At 45.8% G+C, this 19,408-nt stretch overlaps 2 protein-coding genes across 4 annotated transcripts; one reads left to right on the top strand and one right to left on the bottom strand.

Annotated features, from left to right (window-relative positions):
* Window positions 1-465: 465 nt before the first annotated feature.
* LOC115171860 (hsp70-binding protein 1) lies at window positions 466-6,409 on the bottom strand. 3 transcript variants are annotated; one of them, XM_029729046.1, is made up of 8 exons: window positions 6,236-6,409; window positions 5,505-5,635; window positions 5,168-5,381; window positions 3,156-3,380; window positions 2,758-2,913; window positions 2,441-2,537; window positions 2,237-2,348; window positions 466-913 (listed from the first exon to the last, which is right to left on the bottom strand). In XM_029729046.1, exons 2-8 carry the CDS (start codon window positions 5,622-5,624, stop codon window positions 833-835), a joined length of 1,005 nt encoding a protein of 334 aa, XP_029584906.1. In that variant the 5' UTR covers window positions 5,625-5,635; window positions 6,236-6,409; the 3' UTR covers window positions 466-832. The 3 variants fall into 3 exon arrangements, with proteins under 3 accessions (XP_029584906.1, XP_029584908.1, XP_029584907.1); XM_029729048.1 differs by having other exon boundaries at window positions 2,441-2,531; XM_029729047.1 differs by having other exon boundaries at window positions 5,505-5,630.
* A 2,860-nt stretch (window positions 6,410-9,269) lies between these two features.
* Window positions 9,270-19,348, top strand: LOC115171858 (elongation factor Tu, mitochondrial). Its single transcript, XM_029729040.1, has 10 exons — window positions 9,270-9,349; window positions 10,007-10,053; window positions 10,286-10,430; window positions 10,648-10,814; window positions 12,245-12,514; window positions 14,533-14,665; window positions 15,331-15,435; window positions 17,904-18,055; window positions 18,655-18,774; window positions 18,914-19,348. Exons 1-10 carry the CDS (start codon window positions 9,313-9,315, stop codon window positions 19,082-19,084), a joined length of 1,347 nt encoding a protein of 448 aa, XP_029584900.1. The 5' UTR covers window positions 9,270-9,312; the 3' UTR covers window positions 19,085-19,348.
* Window positions 19,349-19,408: the final 60 nt, after the last annotated feature.

The following is a 19,408-nucleotide window of genomic DNA, read 5'->3' as shown; positions in this document are numbered from 1 at the left end:
TGATCAAAATGGAGTCTAATAAAACATCTGACTAATGAAGCAGAAAGCTACAAGATGCTAAATGGCTAACACTTTATTTTACAGCCTAATTACCAGCTATTTATTCAGAAACATAAAAACTCTGATGTAGTTTAACAGTGTAAATTACTTCATGTTACCCCAGTAACTAGTTGTCACTTGGTAAATAATCTTAACAAATACAAGAGGATACCAATTATTACCAAGTAACGTCACACTATGCCAGATAAATAAATGGCGACAGGGCTGTAAAATAGCATTACCACTATATGTTACATCTGATATTTTATGTATGGAATCAGAGGTTTTGTTGGGCACACCCAGAATCCAAAGGTCAAGGCTTCTCTAATCTGTTTTCTTCAGCAGCTTAACAGCAACACGGGGGACTACGTCACAAAGCAGGATCAGATAACCTGAAGAAATGTTCAGAAATGACTTACGGTACTATCGGAAAATAAAATATTGTATCTTTATTCAACCAGGAAAACACCTTTGAAGTTAGAAAGCTCTTTTGCAAGAGGTCAGCAGGAAGTAGTCAGGTGTAGATCCAATACATAATGATACATAGACTGGACATGGTAGAAGTGACTGAACACAAGAGCTATATCTGAAGTTTATCTGCGTCGCCTGGTGACAGTGATTAGTGAAGCACCCTCTGCTCTCTAAAGCCTGCTACACTCTTGGATCCAGACACCCTGTAAAATGGGTCTAGATGGACAACGACATCAGCATATTTTCCTCAAGGAGAGTTAAATCCTCCTATGTCTCCTAGCCAATGACGGCACTGCAGGAGAAGTGGAGGACCAGTTGGATTTCAGCGATCCATTCCACTGTCGTCAGGTTGCCTTCCGCAGAAACAAGCAGAACGCAAGCGCTTGCAGAACTCCAACTCTTCCTATAAGGAGGAGACCAGAGGAGAATTCTGTGAAGGAAATAGGACAAGATGCAGCCTAGTGGCAAGTTACAAATATATCAATAGAAAAAGATGTGGGGAATCAATACATTATTCCATGTTATTAGTGATGCACCTTGAGAGATGGAGAGGAGACACACGGGGAGTGAGGGACGGTATTAGAGAGATGGAGAGGGGTCACACGGGGAGTGAGGGACGGTATTAGAGAGATGGAGAGGGGTCACACGGGGAGTGAGGGACGGTATTAGAGAGATGGAGAGGGGTCACACGGGGAGTGAGGGACGGTATTAGAGATGGAGAGGGGTCACACGGGGAGTGAGGGACGGTATTAGAGAGATGGAGAGGAGACACACGGGGAGTGAGGGACGGTATTAGAGAGATGGAGAGGGGACACACGGGGAGTGAGGGACGGTATTAGAGAGATGGAGAGGGGTCACGCGGGGAGTGAGGGACGGTATTAGAGAGATGGAGAGGAGACACACGGGGAGTGAGGGACGGTATTAGAGAGATGGAGAGGGGTCACGCGGGGAGTGAGGGACGGTATTAGAGAGATGGAGAGGGGTCACACGGGGAGTGAGGGATGGTATTAGAGAGATGGAGAGGGGACATGGGGAGTGAGGGATGGTATTAGAGAGATGGAGAGGAGACACACGGGGAGTGAGGGATGGTATTAGAGAGATGGAGAGGAGACATGGGGAGTGAGGGACGGTATTAGAGAGATGGAGAGGGGACATGGGGAGTGAGGGACGGTACTACGGCTTCGCGGGCGTCTAGCCGAATGAGTGTGCTGCATACTCCCTTCAAAGACATTTGCTTGAAAAACGAGAAAAAAGCAGCAACAGTACCGTTTGTCCATCTTGAGATGCCGTAGCCAGTATACACTTCCTCAAAATAGTCTTAATTAATCTAAGATAACTCAACAAATGTCATTACTTTTGACGTTTAGTCACAATTTCACATCTAGCTAAGATGTTTGGCACAGTATTTCTAAATGAAAGAATGTGCATGTGAACGAGTCTGTCTATCGTTGAATGATCAACACTTAATTTAAGAATCCTTACTGTTGACCAATGACCGACAAAGGGGCGTAGACGTCTGCTACCGAAATTCAGTTCGCCTCGAGAAAAAAGTGCATCAACAGCCGAACCCTCGCTGAAGACCAAAAACATCCCAAAATGTCATAATATGCACAAACTGTTCCGGATGGGAAACATGCAGACGCATTTAGAGAGATGGAGAGGTTCAAGGGTCACATGGGAAGTGAAAGAAGGAGAAGAGTGGAGAAAAGTGTGTAGGGGTACCAACCTGACACTCCTCTCTCCCCTGCAGATCTTCAGCCCGCTGGTTGAGCATCTCCTCCAGCCCCAAGGTGGGGCTCTGACAGTCCCTCAGACCCAGAGGATTGTCCTCCACCAGGCTACAGACAGAGAGCTTTTTTTTATTGAAGCTCCATTGAGAAGACATTGCAAGTTCCAAGCCATTTTCTCTTTGTGTGTTCACATGTATTACCAGCAGAGGGCGCCGAGCACGTGCTCGTGGAAGGAGGAGCGAGGCATGCGTAGAACGGACACCAGCTGTTGCACCATACCCATGGAGAGAACTGTATCTGAGAGAGAGAGAGAGACAGTACATTGCCACACAAGGACACATTTCTTTAGTTATGATCCAAATAACCCAGTTCAAATCATTTCTTACCTCAGGCGAACACAAAGCATGATTCTCTCTATAGACACTACCAATAACAATAAACAGCAGCCAACAGAGACAGTCTCCAAATGAGTCTCGCTGTCAGACTGAGATAGAGTCACTGTTAGTCACACACAAACCTTTATGCTCTGGGTGGACTGTGAGCAGGTTGAGGAGTAAGAAAGACGACTTGGTCCTCAGTTTCTCGTTGTCAGACTGCATGCCTCTCATCAGCACAGAGAAGCCATCGTGGGACAGGAAGGCCCTGAGACCTACTTCCTGCTCACGCACCAGACCTGATGGAGAGAGAGAAAGAGTTACTGTATGGTACTTCACTGCTGCTCAGATCTAAATTAACTCCTATCAACTACACTCAGGCCAGTGGAACTTCATTTAGATCTGAGAGCAACAGGCCATATTAGCAATATTGTAAACTTGCCTTTTGATAGGCTAGAGTTCTCTCTCATGATTCAGGAATTGTGCAATGGTGGAATGTGTTCCCCATATTGTTTGTAGCGATCCAAGGGGCAACACTTACAGGAGACAGCGTAGAGGGCCTTCACTCGAACAGTGGGGTGGGGATCTGAGTCAGTCAGCTGCAGCAGTTTGGGTAGCGCCCCCTTGCTGAGTAAGTGGCACTGCACTTCGGGCATGTTTTGGGCACAGGAGGCGATGAGCTGGGCACCACGCCACCTCACGCTGCCCTGAGGATGGTTCAAGCACTGCGACATACACAGGTCCAACCCACCCAGGGTCATCAGGTCTGACACACAGACAGAAGAGAGACTTTACAATGGACACAGTATTATTATTAATGAATATAACTTGTCATTCATGTCCATGTTGATCTGTCTTTACTGGAATTTCAGTTATATACAGAGCATCGGAAGGTATTCAGACCCCTCGACTTTTTACACATTTTGCTACATTACAGCCTTATTCTAAAATTGATTTTAAAAAATCAAAAAAAAAAAAAAATCACACACAATACCCCATAATGATAAAGAGAAAACAGGTTTTTAGAAATGTTTGCAAATATATTAAAAATAAAAAACAGAAATACCTTATTTACATAAGTATTCAGACCCTTTGCTATGAGACTTGAAATTGAGCTCAGGTGCATCCTATTTCCATTGATCATCCTTGAGATGTTTCTACAACTTGGAGTCCACCTGTGGTAAATTCAATTAATTGGACATGATTTGAAAAGGCACACACACCTGTCTATATAAGGTCCCACAGTTGACAGTGCGTGTCAGAGCAAAAACCAAGCCATGAGGTCGAAGGAATTGTTTGTCGAGCTCCGAGACAGGACTGTGTCGAGGCACAGATCAGGGGGAAGTGTACCAAAAAATGTCTGCAGCATTGAAGGTCCCCATTAACACAGTGGCCTCCATCATTCTTAAAATGGAAGTTCGGACCACCAAGACTCTTCCTAGAGCTGGCCCCACCCGGCCAAACTGAGCAATCGGGGTAGAAGGGCCTTGGTCAGGGAGGTGACCAAGAACCCGATGGTCACTCTGACAGATGTCCAGAGTTCCTCTGTGGAGATGGGAGAACCTTCCAGAAGGACAACCATCTCTGCAGCACTCGACCAATCAGGCCTTTATGGTAGAGTGGCTAGACAGAAGCCACACCTCAGTAAATGGAGTGAAGGCCCACTTGGAGTTTGCCAAAAGGTACCTAAAGAGTCTCAGACCATGAGAAGTAAGATTATCTGGTCTGATAAAACCAATATTGAACTCTTTGGCCTGAATGCCAAGCATCACATCTGGTGGAAACCTGGCACCCTCCCTACAGTGAAGCATGGTGGTGGCAGCATCATGCTGTAGGGATGTTTTTCAGCGGCAGGGACTGGGAGATCAGTCAGGACCGAGGGAAAGATGAACGGAGCAAAGTACAGAGAGATCCTTGATGAAAACCTACTCCAGAGTGCTCAGGACCTCAGACTGGGGCAAAGGTTACCTTCCAACGTGACAACAACCCTAAGCACACAGCCAAGACAACGCAGGAGTGGCTTCGGGACAAGTCTCTGAATGTCCTTGAGTGGCCAACCAGAGCCCGGAATTGAACCTGATCTAACATCTCTGGAGAGACCTGAAAATAGCTGTGCAGTGACGCTCCCCATTCAACCTGACAGAGCTTGAAAGGACCTGCAGGGAAGAATGGGAGAAACTCCCCAAATACATGTGTACCAAGCTTGTAGCGTCATACCCAAGAAGACAAGGTAGTAATCGCTGCCAAAGGTGCTTCAACAAAGTACTGAGTAAAGCGTCTAAACATTTCTGTAAATGTGATATTTCCGTTTTTTTGCTTTGTCATTATGGGGTATTGTACATAGCCTTATTCTAAAATGGATTAAACTAACAAAATGTGAAAGTCAAGGGGTCTGAATACTTTCCCGAATGCAGTGTATAAAACTACAGTAACTTAAAGTTTAATTTTATATTGTTTTAACTAGGGTCCATCAAAGACAGCAAATCTTTAATTTGGGTCACAAGCTGAAGTGCAATTTCTTTACATCAGTTCCTGTTGCTTGGCATGTCTCACCTCTGGCATTGTCTAGGTTCTCACACAGCTCTGAGAGAAACTCCAGTGCCCCTTCTGTCTCCCCCTCTTCATCCTCTCCTTCCTCCTCTCCCTCTCTCCCCCTCTCACAGCCACCATCTCTCAGCAGAACACGCATACACTCCTTCATCTGTTCCACCTCACTGTTCTGTCCTTTGGCCACTTCTGCAAGAGCTCCTTTCAACCATTCTTTCCTCTGTAACAAAAGTGACATTACGGTCACTGTACAATTGGTTGTCAATGTAACAAGTTGTTGTGAGATCTGCTAATCTACACAGTAATGAAGACGACCTGGGAGGTGACTAGGAAGGACCATTACCTCCTCTGACATGGGTTCAGGGAGGGCGGGTCCATCTGCAGCAGAGCCAGCCTCCACAGCCAATCGAAGGACACCCTGGAGGTTTTGGGGATGTCTCCTGTTGCGTTGGTCTTCTGCCATGATGCTCTGTGCTGATGAGAAAAATGGGTGAAATGATTCCAGAACTTGTTTATCAATGTATTAGTCCCCAAGTTTGGCACTGAATTGTGGTCAGAAAGCGAAATCAACCTATGTACTTGGTAAAGTTAAATTAATTGCTGATTACAATTAGGGTTCCAATCTGCTATTGATAACTTGAATTACTAATTGTAGCTAGATCTCCAGGAAGCAGCTACGGGGCATGTAAAGAGCCGCAGGTTCCTTAACACTGACACATTCAATTCTCAAATGAATCAATTAACCATAGCCCGATTTGGTATTAAAGCGATTGTAACTAACGTTTGCAAGGTAAGTGATGAAAAATAGGACTTTTTATCCCTGATACTAGGCCTAGCTAACAGCGAGCAAGTTGTTGGCAATGAAAGTTGTCACATAAATATCAAGCACATACAGAATAACTTTAGCTGGGTAGGTTTAGCTATTTTGAGAGCTACAGCAAAGGTCTTGGGTAGACTAACGTTACAAAGCTAGAAAGAAAGCTGCTACTAGCTGCTGTTAGCACAGTAAACAACATGTCAGGCAGTTTGACGTAGCTGGGCTGCTCTTTTTACTTTTGTGTCTCATATACTTGCCTGTTTGTTCAAAACGCCGACTGTCACAATGTTAAAGTTGGTACTTATTTCGCTGCCCTTTAATACTGTACAAGAATGATACGGTACTAGAACATTCTAGTTGAGTGGCAAGCTAATTGCTGTGCGCAGACACATCATGCGTTCCAGAGGCAGCCATTCTTCTTCTTCTGTGGGTTTCATGGCGGACTACAACACAAAAAGGTGTATTGCCGCCACCAACTGGACGGGTTCAAATCAAATTGTATTGTATTTGTCACATGCGCCGAGTACAACAGGTGGAGACCTTAGAGTGAAATGCTTACTTACAAGCCCTTAACCAACAATGCAGTTTTAAGAAAATATATTTAAAAAAAAATAAGAGATAAGAATAACAAATAATTAAAGAGCAGCAGTAAATAACAATAGCGGAGCTATATACAGTGGGACCCGGTACAGAGTCATTGTGTCAATGTGCGGGCGCGCCGTGATGCAACCCGTCGGGATGCTCTCGATGGTGCAGCTGTAAAACCTTTTGAGGATCTGAGGACCCATGCCAAATCTTTTCAGTCTCCTGAGGGGGAATGGCCTCTTCACAACTGTCTTGGTGTGTTTGAACCATGTTAGTTTGTTGGTACCTGCTCCACTACAGCCCCGTCGATGAGAATGGGGGCGTGCTCAGTCCTCCTTTTCCTGTAGTCCACAATCATCTCCTTTGTCTTGATCAAGTTGAGGGAGCGGTTGTTGTCCTTGCACCACACGGTCAGGTCTCTGACGTCTCATCGTTGTCGGTGATCAGGCCTACCACTGTTGTGTCATCAGCAAACTTAATGACGATGTTGGAGTTGTGCCTGGCCGTGCAGTCATGAGTGAATAGGCAGTACAGAAGGGGACGGTGCACGCACTCCTGAAGGGCCCCCATGTTGAGGATCAGCGTGGCGGATGTGTTGTTACCTACCCTTACCACCTGGGTGTGACCCGTCAGGAAGTCCAGGATCCAGTTGCAGAGGGAGGTGTTTAGTCCCAGGTTCCTTAGCTTAGTGATGCGCTTTAAGGGCACTATGGTGCTGAGCTGTAGTCAATGAATAGCAGTCTCACATATGTGTTCCTTTTGTCCAGATGGGAAAGGGCAGTGTGGAGTGCAATAGAGATTGCATCATCTTTGGATGTGTTGGTGTGGTATGCAAATTGAAGTGGGTCTAGGGTTTCTGGGATAATGGTGTTGATGTGAGCCATGACCAGCCTTTCACAGCATTTCATGGCTACAGACGTGAATGCTATGGGTCTGTAGTCATTTAGGCAGGTTACCTTAGTTTTCTTGGGCACAGGGACTATGGTGGTCTACTTGAAACATGTTGAAACAGACTCAGACAGGGAGAGGTTGAAAATGTCAGTGAAGACACTTGCCAGTTGGTCAGCGCATGCTCGGAGTACACGTCCTGCAATCTGTCCAGCGGCCTTGTGAATGTTAGCCTGTTATAAGGTCTTACTCACATCGGCTGCGGAGAACATGATCACACAGTCATCCAGAGCAGCTGATGCTCTCATGCATGTTTCAGTGTTACTTGCCTCGAAGCGAGCATAGAAGTTATTTAGCTCGTCTGGTAGGCTCGTGTCACTGGGCAGCTCTCGGATGTGCTTACATTTGTAGTCTGTAATAGTTTGCAAGCCCTGTCACATTCGACGGGCGTCGGAGCCGGTGTATTACAATTCGATCTTATTCCTGTATTGACGCTTTACCTGTTTGATGGTTCGTCGGAGGGCATAGAGGGATTGCTTATAAGCTTCCAGGTTAGAGTCTTCTCCTTGAAAGCGGCAACTCTACCCTTTAGCTCAGTGCGAATGTTGCCTGTAATCCATGGCTTCTGGTTGGGGTATGTACGTACAGTCACTGTGGGGACGACGTCCTCGATGCACTTATTGATAAAGCCAGTGACTGATGTGGTGTACTCCTCAATGCCATCGGAAGAATCCCAGAACATATTCCAGTCTGTGCTAGCAACACAGTCCTGTAGTTTAGCATCTGCTTCATCTGACCACTTTTTTATAGACCGAGTCACTGGTGCTTGCTGCTTTAATTTTTGCTTGGAAGCAGGAATCAGGAGGATAGAGTTATGGTCAGATTTACCAAATGGAGGGCGAGGGAGAGCTTTGTACGCATCTCTGTGTGTGGAATAAAGGTGGTCTAGAATTATTTTCCCCTCTGGTTGCACATTTAACATGCTGATAGAAATGAGGTGAAACTGATTTAAGTTTCCCTGCATTAAATTCCCCGGCCACTAGGAGCCCCGCCTCTGGATGAGCGTTTTCCTATTTGCTTATGGCGGAATACATCTCATTGAGTTAGGTTTTAGTGCCAGCCTTGGTCTGTGGTGGTATGTAGACAGCTACAAAAAATACAGATGAAAACTCTCTAGGTAGATAGTGTGGTCTACACCGCCCCTACCCTACTTGTCTACTTGAGACTTCCTTTGAAGTTAATTCATTCTACTGTCAAAATTTAATCCAAAGTGTAAATAGGATAATAAAGGTAAGGTCAGTCTCGTCCAATAATGAGTTTTGTAAGTCAGTTCGTTACGACGTACTGGAAGGTTGGGTATGTATTACCTTCATGCCCACTTGCCCAGTAACAGGAGAGAAGCACTGGACTTAAGATGGTGGACTTTGTGGCCTTTTTAGCTATGGTAATTAATGGCACTGCCAAGGTGGAGAGAAGGTCCAGGAAGATATAAATCATTGTGGATGCGGCGGAGCGGTTTCTGGGGCTGAAAGATTTCTTATCGAAGGAGTTACATGGAATATTGTCACAAGCCGTACCACCCTCTCAGGCCCTAGAGCCTGAGAAAGGAGATATGGAGAATTGAAAGAAGGAAGAAGTGGGAGTTTTGTTTTGTCAATGTACTATTTTTATTGGGGTTGATTAAGTTAGTTTCCCTACCAAGTATGGATTTTCTTTTTACCTTGTTTTGGTTTCAACCCATCCAGTTGGTGACGGCAAAACACCTTTTTGGGTTGTAGTCCGCCATATAACCCACAGACGAAGAAGAAGAAGAAGCGGTCACCATGTATTGACGTCACTTTCATCCGCTTGTCAGTCCAAGATGGCGGCGCTCGTTGGGCTTCGTGCATGTTTCTCTGGTTAGTTAAAGTTATACAACGCATTCACAATCACACGCCCAAAATTGTAATTTACTGCGTTCAATTATTAATAATCTTTATTTACCATTATAATGTTTTGCCTTTTAATCGCGACGTAACGTATGTGGGGTTTGAATTAACCCTAGTGAGCAAGGATGTTGTCGCAGGCTAGCGGCTCGGCTCGTTCCGCAGCCAGAGCAAGGTCACGTTAAATAATATTAGTTAAACTAGCTATCTCTTGCGTTGTGAAGACGTTAGGCCTATCTGAATCGTGTCAGATACATCTATAAACGAAATTACTTTGCTAACGATGTAGCTAGCGTCAGAAACATTTGCATTTTGAAGGAAATACATACAGGGAACAGTTATGTGTATTGAAGTAGCCCGGGTTATAACAGATAACTAGCCTTTACACATTATGCATGGCCTAGCTTCGTCCCGCAACATAGCTAAGGGGTTTTGTTGTGACATTGGTGTTATGAGTTTTATATAATAAACCCAATGTCTCAACATAATCCCTTATGTTGCAGGACGAAGCTAGATGGCCCTAAGCCATGTACGTACACCTTGTGATATTTAGCTAGCGACTTCTCTTGACACAGTCGACGGTCTCGGGGGCCACCTGATTACTAAATACATGTTATCGTTCTGTTCTAGCACTTCAGCTCTCCTCACCGGGGATCCTGCACAGCTCCTATAAACTGGTGAGTACCTAGACGGTGTTTTGAGTATGCAGTCATTCACACATCCTATGGCTAACCAATCAGGGATATAAAATCGCAGTCCTAGGGGGTAGTAATGTTTGCTGGTTTTAGTAATGCATTGGGTGGCAAAAACTGGCTTCACAATTGCCTTTTTTTTGACTGATCACCTGCCCATATGTGTCTTCTGGCCCTGCTGTCCATCAAACACTCTTCTTCATCCTTTTTCTCCCAGTGTGCAGTGCCATTTACTCGGCGGAACTTTGCAGCAGAGGCCAAGGCCAAGAAAACATATGCCAGAGACAAGCCCCATGTGAACATTGGCACGATCGGCCATGTTGACCATGGCAAGACAACTCTAACGGCTGCCATCACCAAAGGTAACTGATGTCACCTTTTATTTTTCTCATTTTACATCTGTATTATTGAATTTAAACTAAACAGATAATAAGCGTGCTTGAAACCCTCTGAGTTACTGTGGACTGTTGACCAATCAAAGCATCTGCCAGCAAAATAACAATGTTCTGTCAGATGCTGTGTGTTCTCTATATATTTGATGCTATTGTATGTTTCTAATTGAGCCTTTGTGGTTCCCAGTGCTGGCTGAGGCTGGAGGCGCCCGCTATAAGAAGTATGAGGACATTGACAATGCCCCTGAGGAGAAGGCCAGGGGCATCACCATCAATGCATCCCATGTAGAGTACACCACAGCCAACAGACACTATGCACACACAGACTGCCCTGGCCATGCTGACTACGTCAAGGTAACACAAGCACCTGAACACACATGTTATTCCCATTCTAAAATCCGACCCCAAACCCATACCTCTCTGTTGCCTGGCTACCCAAACTCCTTGCTTCGGCCAATGCCACGCTACGTCCACGGACAAGAGTTTTTGCTTCAATGAGTCTGGATCTGCGTACCTACCTGACGATTTCTAGAACACAAACACATTGTAACCATTCTGATTGGTCCCAGAAACTGATGGGTTGGGCCAGAGCCAGAACACACGTGGGTAAAGTGGTGTTTTGAAAATTCGTCATTGGCTTTGATACTCTGATTGGTTAGAGACGATCCAATCACTGATGACTTTTGTTTTGTACAACACCCATCATTTTGACGTCACCACAAACCACTTCAATGATGGTAGTCTCAGACTGAAATATGTAGCGAACATAGAGCAGTGGAAGAATTCAGTTTGAGTCGTCAGGTAAAGCCCTCTGTGGGTTTGAGAAGATCTCACAGGATTGGAGTAATTGGATTCTGAATTTTCTCCCCAAACAAAATTAAGACAGTTTACATTTTCACCAGACTATCCACCTATTAATTAGAATAATCGTTACCCCTAAATTTAACCTAGAAACATTTGAAAGCGTAATTGAGACCACTTCAATATAGGCTCAAACAAGACTTCTGTTGGCTACATTGTTTTGATATCATTTAAGACTCTAGGTTTCAGGAAATGGCAGTTACAGGTTTAAAAAATGCTCCAACTTCCTGAGGGGGAAGTTGACTATACCGCTCTGGACCTCCCTCTACCCAACCTTAGGCCTACATCAGGAAGAGCCCTGATTGCACATTTACATGTATTTCTAGTTCACTACTGAAGAGCAGCCAATGACCAAGTACCCATAACATTCTATAGCATACCATTCCTGCTGAGGCAGTCTTCTGCCAACATCATTATTAGGCATCAAAAGGTGCATCTGCCTATGATTTCAGCAGTGTGGGTGTCACAGAGCGTTGGGCCAGTAACCGAAAGGCCGCTGGTTCAAATCCCAGAGGTGACTAGGTGAAAAATCTGTCTGGGCACTTAACCCTAATTGCGCCTGTAAGTCGCTCTGGATAAGAGCGTCTGCTAAATGACAAATGTTTTTTTTTTATGTATCTGCGGGGCCGGGGGTGCTGCCGTCGTGCTGAAGTGGTTGGCAGGTCTGTAATTTAAAAGGCAAAACCGATCCTAGATCTCCACTCCTACTGAGACGCTTTGTGATTTCGGGACCAGAATTGTAATGGAGGATAGGAGCAAGGGATGAAATCCACGTTGATTAGTCACGGGATACAGCAGGTATAAACAGTACAGAGAGATGCTCACCAGCAGGCTCTTCCTCAGTGTTCAGTATGAAAGGTAAAGAAATGGAGAATGACAGGATGATTGTCATACAAGGTGACATGTTGACCTTTCTCCTGTAGAACATGATCACAGGCACGGCTCAGCTGGACGGCTGCATCCTGGTGGTGGCGGCGACAGACGGACAGATGCCCCAGACCAGGGAGCACCTCCTGCTGGCCCGGCAGATTGGCGTGGAGCACGTGGTGGTGTTTGTGAACAAGGCGGATGCGGTGGAGGACAAGGAGATGCTGGAGCTGGTTGAGCTGGAGATCAGAGAGCTGCTCACAGAGTTTGGCTACGACGGTGAGAACACGCCCGTCGTCATCGGCTCGGCCCTCTGTGCCCTGGAGGTGAGTGCATGGTACAAGGTAGGGTTGTGGCGGTGACAGAATAACCTCACGACTTCAGATAGGCTATCAGCTTGCTAGCAAAGTTATTTGACCGTTTTAAATATACAAACAGTTGCTTCAGCCATGTTAGTACAATAATACATACATGCAACATAATTGAGGTTTAATAATTGAGGTTTAGGTAGCCTCACAAATCCGCCTCACCCCGCGAGCTTACATTAAACACTGCAGGGGTATCAGTCTGGCAGGGCTATCAGTCTGGTAGGGCTATCAGTCTGGTTTCAGTCTGGTAGGGGTTTCAGTCTGGTAGGGGTTTCAGTCTGGTAGGGGTTTCAGTCTGGTAGGGGTATCAGTCTGGTAGGGGTATCAGTCTGGTATCAGTCTGGTAGGGGTATCAGTCTGGTATCAGTCTGGTAGGGGTATCAGTCTGGTATCAGTCTGGTAGGGGTATCAGTCTGGTAGGGGTATCAGTCTGGTAGGGGTCTGGTAGGGGTATCAGTCTGGTAGGGTATCAGTCTGGTAGGGGTACCAGTCTGGTATCAGTCTGGTAGGGGTATCAGTCGGTATCAGTCAGGTATCCGTCTGGTAGGCTATCAGTCTGGTATCAGTCTGGTAGGGGTATCAGTCTGGTATCAGTCTGGTAGGGGTATCAGTCTGGTATCAGTCTGGTAGGGGTATCAGTCTGGTAGGGGTATCAGTCTGGTAGGGGTCTGGTAGGGGTATCAGTCTGGTAGGGTATCAGTCTGGTAGGGGTACCAGTCTGGTATCAGTCTGGTAGGGGTATCAGTCGGTATCAGTCAGGTATCCGTCTGGTAGGGGTATCAGTCTGGTAGGGGTATCAGTCGGTATCAGTCAGGTATCCGTCTGGTAGGGGTATCAGTCTGGTAGGGGTATCAGTCTGGTAGGGGTATCAGTCGGGGATCAGTCTGGTAGGGGTATTAGTCGGGGATCAGTCTGGTAGGGGTATTAGTCGGGGATCAGTCTGGTAGGGGTATTAGTCGGGGATCAGTCTGGTAGGGGTATTAGTCGGGTATCAGTCTGGTAGGGGTATCAGTCTGGTATCAGTCTGGTATCAGTCTGGTAGGGGTATCAGTCTGGTAGGGCTGCGACGGCATGAACCCCGCTTTTCTATCACCGTTGCTTCAGACCAATCAGCGCCCTCTTATGAACTATGGGAGTGGTTTAGTTCATGATGAAACGCGTAGCGCCGTTGCTGACAGGCAGTAGACAACAGCGCGTGTAACGTCATACTGGGGCGGCAGCGTAGCCTAGTGGTTAGAGCGTTGGACTAGTAACCTAAAGGTTGCAAGTTTGAATCCCCGAGTTGACATGGTACAAATCTGTCGTTCTGCCCCTGAACAAGGCAGTTAACCCACTGTTCCTAGACCGTCATTGATAATAAGAATTTGTTCTTAACTGACTTGCCTAGTTAAATAAATGTAAAATAAAATACTTCCAAGGTGATGGCTAAATATAAAGCTTTACATGACAGTCTGAACTCTGCTAAATAAACTCTGCTCCCTATCAGAGCTGCTCCATTCTGTGTGAAAACATCTCATCTAAATGAGAGAACTGAAGGCTGAGGTTACTGTATCAAGACCGTCTCTGTATTGAATCTGATGCAGTACCCTCATCTCTATCATCTCTACCGTTTGGCAAAGACATTAGGTGTGAATTCATTAGATATACCCCTGGCTGATGTTGGGCTACTATATTTATGTTAACCTCACGTTGAAGTTTATATACTTATCTGCCTTTTTTGGCTCATTTAGCCGATTTGTCCTTCTGTTCGATATGCCTTTCTGTTGAAAGATGGCAAGTGCTTGTTACTTCTGAAAAATGCAGCACTGTGGCCTCTCTTCTGATTGGTTGAAGGTGATCCAATCACTTTTGAATTTGTTTTGTGCAACACCTCTCGGCCCAAACGGCATCCCTTCCAGACAGTGCAGCAGTAGTCAGTCTGGTAATTACGAGGCTAGCTTTTAGGTGAAACCTTACCTGTTGTCTAACCTCCCCAGAACAAACAGCCTGACCTGGGGGTGAACGCAGTGCTGAAGCTCCTAGAGATAGTGGATGAATACGTCCCTCTTCCCAAGAGAGAGCTGGAGAAGCCCTTCCTGCTGCCCATTGAGGGAGTCTACTCGATCCCAGGTGACTGAGAACTAGCTCACATTGTAAAGAAACTCAGATTTGTCATTTAGTTAAAGTTGTTGCCACTAGGTGGTTTCCTCACTATGTCATCGACCTGACTCATTGTTAACCATTTAACCTTTTAAAAAATCATTCAGAAGTAGTGCATAAATTCAAGCTCTTGCACTGTGCACTTCAGATAGAAGGCGTTTCCTAATGAAAACATGACAATAGATAAAACACTGCTATAGGATGCCACTGTCCCGTGCATACAGAGCATGCCCTCTTCCTAGGCTCATCCCAGTGTTTGACAACGATTTCCGTAGCCACTGAGCTATCTTGATAAAACGTCTTTGAAATGATTCCGTTATGTCTGTGCAACGTGTTTTGTGATGGGAACAACGTGCCTGTTTCCTGTACATCTGTGTAGGAATAATCAGTGAATCTATAACATTCCGTTCTCCTCTCCCTGTCGTTGTGACTTAGTAACAGTAACTGTTTGGAAGCACTTGTATCAGTTTCCTTTGTACCTTTCTGTTTCACCGTTGATTTGATTGATGCACGTATGATGTACTTGTCCCGTCAGCTGTCAGTACTCATGTCTCTGTTCTGTCTGCTGTTGTCTAACCACGTCTCCCTCTGAGTATGAAAACGATGTATTAAACATGTATTCATCCCTCTTTCAGGCAGGGGTACGGTGGTGACTGGCACTTTGGAGAGGGGCGTCATTAAGAAGGGCGACGACTGTGAGTTTGTGGGGCACAACCGTGCCTTCAAGTCTGTGGTCACTGGTAAGTGAATGGGGAGCCACACCACTATAGAAAGGTTGATTTTCAATTCATTTCAAACAATTATATTTTTTGTCAATAATGGAGCTTTCATTGTTCTAATTGTAGAGCTGTAGCACACCGGTAACAGATGCTGTAAAACTGTGTTCATATTACTAGAATTATTCCTGTATGTACAGTTTAACACTTTAATGCTGTTCATTGTCCGTGTAGTGACAGAACTAGCCCTAACCTCTAGTACAGAGTACTGACAGAACTAGCCCTAACCCCTAGTACAGAGGGGTGACAGAACTAGCCCTAACCCCTAGTACAGAGTACTGACAGAACTAGCCCTAACCCCTAGTACAGAGTACTGACAGAACTAGCCCTAACCCCTAGTACAGAGGGGTGACAGAACTAGCCCTAACCCCTAGTACAGAGGGGTGACAGAACTAGCCCTAACCCCTAGTACAGTGTAGTGAGAGAACTAGTCCTAACCCCTAGTACAGTGTAGTGACAGAACTACCCCTAACCCCTAGTACAGTGTAGTGACAGAACTAGCCCTAACCCCTAGTACAGTATAGTGAGAGAACTACCCCTAGTACAGTGTAGTGACAGAACTAGCCCTAACCCCTAGTACAGTGTAGTGACAGAACTAGCCCTAACCCCTAGTACAGTGTAGTGACAGAACTAGCCCTAACCCCTAGTACAGTATAGTGACAGAACTAGCCCTAACCCCTAGTACAGTGTAGTGAGAGAACTACCCCTAGTACAGTGTAGTGACAGAACTAGCCCTAACCCCTACTACAGAGTGGTGACAGAACTAGCCCTAACCCCTAGTACAGTGTAGTGAGAGAACTACCCCTAGTACAGTGTAGTGACAGAACTAGCCCTAACCCCTAGTACAGAGTAGATATAGAACTAGTCCTAACCCCTAGTACAGAGTACTGACAGAACTAGCCCTAACCCCTAGTACAGTGTAGTGAGAGAACTAGCCCTAACCCCTAGTACAGTGTAGTGACAGAACTAGCCCTAACCCCTAGTACAGTGTAGTGAGAGAACTACCCCTAGTACAGTATAGTGACAGAACTAGCCCTAACCCCTAGTACAGTATAGTGACAGAACTACCCCTAGTACAGTGTAGTGACAGAACTAGCCCTAACCCCTAGTACAGTATAGTGACAGAACTAGCCCTAACCCCTAGTACAGTGTAGTGACAGAACTAGCCCTAACCCCTAGTACAGTGTAGTGACAGAACTCGCCATAACCCCTAGTACAGAGTGGTGACAGAACTAGCCCTAACCCCTAGTACAGTGTAGTGACAGAACTAGCCCTAACCCCTAGTACAGTATAGTGACAGAACTAGCCCTAACCCCTAGTACAGTGTAGTGAGAGAACTACCCCTAGTACAGTGTAGTGAGAGAACTACCCCTAGTACAGTGTAGTGACAGAACTAGCCCTAACCCCTAGTACAGTATAGTGACAGAACTAGCCCTAACCCCTAGTACAGTATAGTGACAGAACTAGCCCTAACCCCTAGTACAGTATAGTGACAGAACTAGCCCTAACCCCTAGTACAGTAGTGACAGAACTAGCCCTAACCCCTAGTACAGTGTAGTGAGAGAACTACCCCTAGTATAGTGTAGTGACAGAACTAGCCCTAACCCCTAGTACAGAGTAGTGACAGAACTAGCCCTAACCCCTAGTACAGTGTAGTGACAGAACTAGCCCTAGTACAGAGTGGTGACAGAACTAGCCCTAACCCCTAGTACAGTGTAGTGAGAGAACTACCCCTAGTACAGTGTAGTGACAGAACTAGCCCTAACCCCTAGTACAGTGTAGTGAGAGAACTACCCCTAGTACAGTGTAGTGACAGAACTAGCCCTAACCCCTAGTACAGAGTAGATATAGAACTAGTCCTAACCCCTAGTACAGAGTACTGACAGAACTAGCCCTAACCCCTAGTACAGAGTGGTGACAGAACTAGCCCTAACCCCTAGTACAGTATAGTGAGAGAACTACCCCTAGTACAGTGTAGTGACAGAACTAGTCCTAACCCCTAGTACAGAGTGGTGACAGAACTAGCCCTAACCCCTAGTACAGAGTGGTGACAGAACTAGCCCTAACCCCTAGTACAGAGTGGTGACAGAACTAGCCCTAACCCCTAGTACAGTGTAGTGACAGAACTAGTCCTAACCCCTAGTACAGTGTAGTGAGAGAACTACCCCTAGTACAGTGTAGTGACAGAACTAGCCCTAACCCCTAGTACAGAGTGGTGATAGAACTAGCTCTAACACCAAGTTACAACTACAACAGTTGCTCCACTGCACTTCTAGCATCAATTACCCAGTAATAAGACTACTGGACAGAGTTACCCAAAATAGCCCTCTGGTAACCCCTCAACTCCATCCAAAACCTCCAATCACATCAACATTCTGAGTCTAATTGTTCTCCTTTCACCCTCTCTTTTGCTCCCCGGCTCTCCTCCCCAGGCATTGAGATGTTCCACCAGTCTCTGGACAGAGCGGAGGCAGGAGATAACCTGGGGGCTCTGGTCCGAGGGCTGAAGAGGGAGGACATTAGGAGAGGGATGGTGATGAGCAAACCAGGCTCCATCCAGCCTCACCAGAAAGTCCAGGCCCAGGTCAGTATCATGTCATAAGGTCCAGGTCTGTGTGTCATATCATAAATAAGGCCCAGGCCTGTATCATGTCGTAAATAAAGTCCAGGCCTGTGTATCACGTCGTAAATAAAGTCCAGGCCTGTGTATCACGTCGTAAATAAAGTCCAGGCCCGTATCTCACGTCGTAAATAAAGTCCAGGCCTGTGTATCACGTCATAAATAAAGTCCAGGCCCGTGTATCACGTCGTAAATAATGTCCAGGCCTGTGTATCACGTCGTAAATAAAGCCCAGGCCTGTGTCTTCAGCTAGCAGTGCTAGAGGAACTGTTGGTGTACGGTATGCGTAGTGATGTAGTCTAGTACTACCAGTATATTGTCTTCTGAAATAATTTGCTTCTATTCAGCGGTTTAAATTTGACTTAAACTATTTGGAAAAGTTTGTAAAACGCATGTCTGTCCACAACTATGGTATATTATTTGTGGCCCATGTCTGTCTGTATACAGCTGTGGTATATTTGGTAATTATTTATGTACTAGTGAATTGTTCTAGTAGTCCAAGGTTAGGATATGTGTTCTTTAATTTATGTATAATCTGTCATTAAAGCATCTCTTCATCCCAGGTCTATGTTCTGAGTAAGGAGGAGGGAGGCAGACACAAGCCCTTTGTCAGTAACTTCATGCCAGTCATGTTCTCGCTCACCTGGGACATGGCCTGCAGGGTCTACCTGGCAGGAGACAAGGTATCTGTCACCTTTGGAAATGGTCAATCTTTTTCCCTAACGTGATTTGTGTATTCTAAAATAAAGTGTTCACCATAGTCCAGGGCTGTGCTTTACCTTCTTTGAGGAAAGACTGACCCTCTTCTCCTCTCTCTAACAGGACATGGTGATGCCAGGTGAGGACACATCTCTGACCCTCACGCTGCGCCAGCCTATGATTCTGGAGAAAGGTCAACGGTTCACTCTCAGAGATGGCAACAAAACTATTGGCACCGGCCTGGTTACTGACATACTGACCACCACAGAGGAAGACCAACACAACTGGGGCTGAGGAGAGGATATATGGGAGGGAAGGGAGGGAGACTTATGGTGGGGAAGGAAGTATCTAGCTGTCCAATATCGGTCTTTAGACGCACACACACACACAGCAGTAAGGAGCTGCTGAGACCGCATGTCTTTCTGCTTTACTGACCAATCAGAAGACCCACAATGAGATGTTCAGAGTTGTCTTTCTGTGAAAAGGCCAGACTGTCATTGTTCGCTTGTGTAATAAAATGTATTTAATAGTAAAACATCCTGCCTGTTTTCACATCTACTTCATTGTTTGGTGACTTTGTATAATAAAGATTTTCTAGGTTCTTTAGAGTCAGGTTTG

The sequence above is a fragment of the Salmo trutta genome, chromosome 32 (assembly GCF_901001165.1).
Source record: "Salmo trutta chromosome 32, fSalTru1.1, whole genome shotgun sequence".
Lineage (NCBI taxonomy): Eukaryota > Metazoa > Chordata > Actinopteri > Salmoniformes > Salmonidae > Salmo > Salmo trutta.
The sequence above is the reverse complement of the archived record's forward strand: the minus strand, read 5'-3'. Positions and strand labels throughout refer to the sequence as shown.

Excerpts from the sequence above, each read along its gene's own strand:
- LOC115171860 (XM_029729046.1), bottom strand. The coding sequence starts at position 5,624 with ATGGCAGAAGACCAACGCAACAGGAGACATCCCCAAAACCTCCAGGGT. Across the intron at positions 3,381-5,167 it reads GAACCTAGACAATGCCAGAG|ACCTGATGACCCTGGGTGGG; the intron begins GTGAGACATGCC and ends TCTGTGTGTCAG. Across the intron at positions 2,538-2,757 it reads AGTCCACCCAGAGCATAAAG|ATACAGTTCTCTCCATGGGT; the intron begins GTTTGTGTGTGA and ends TCTCTCTCTCAG.
- LOC115171858 (XM_029729040.1), top strand. The coding sequence starts at position 9,313 with ATGGCGGCGCTCGTTGGGCTTCGTGCATGTTTCTCTG. Across the intron at positions 14,666-15,330 it reads GGGAGTCTACTCGATCCCAG|GCAGGGGTACGGTGGTGACT; the intron begins GTGACTGAGAAC and ends TCCCTCTTTCAG. Across the intron at positions 18,056-18,654 it reads ACCAGAAAGTCCAGGCCCAG|GTCTATGTTCTGAGTAAGGA; the intron begins GTCAGTATCATG and ends TCTTCATCCCAG.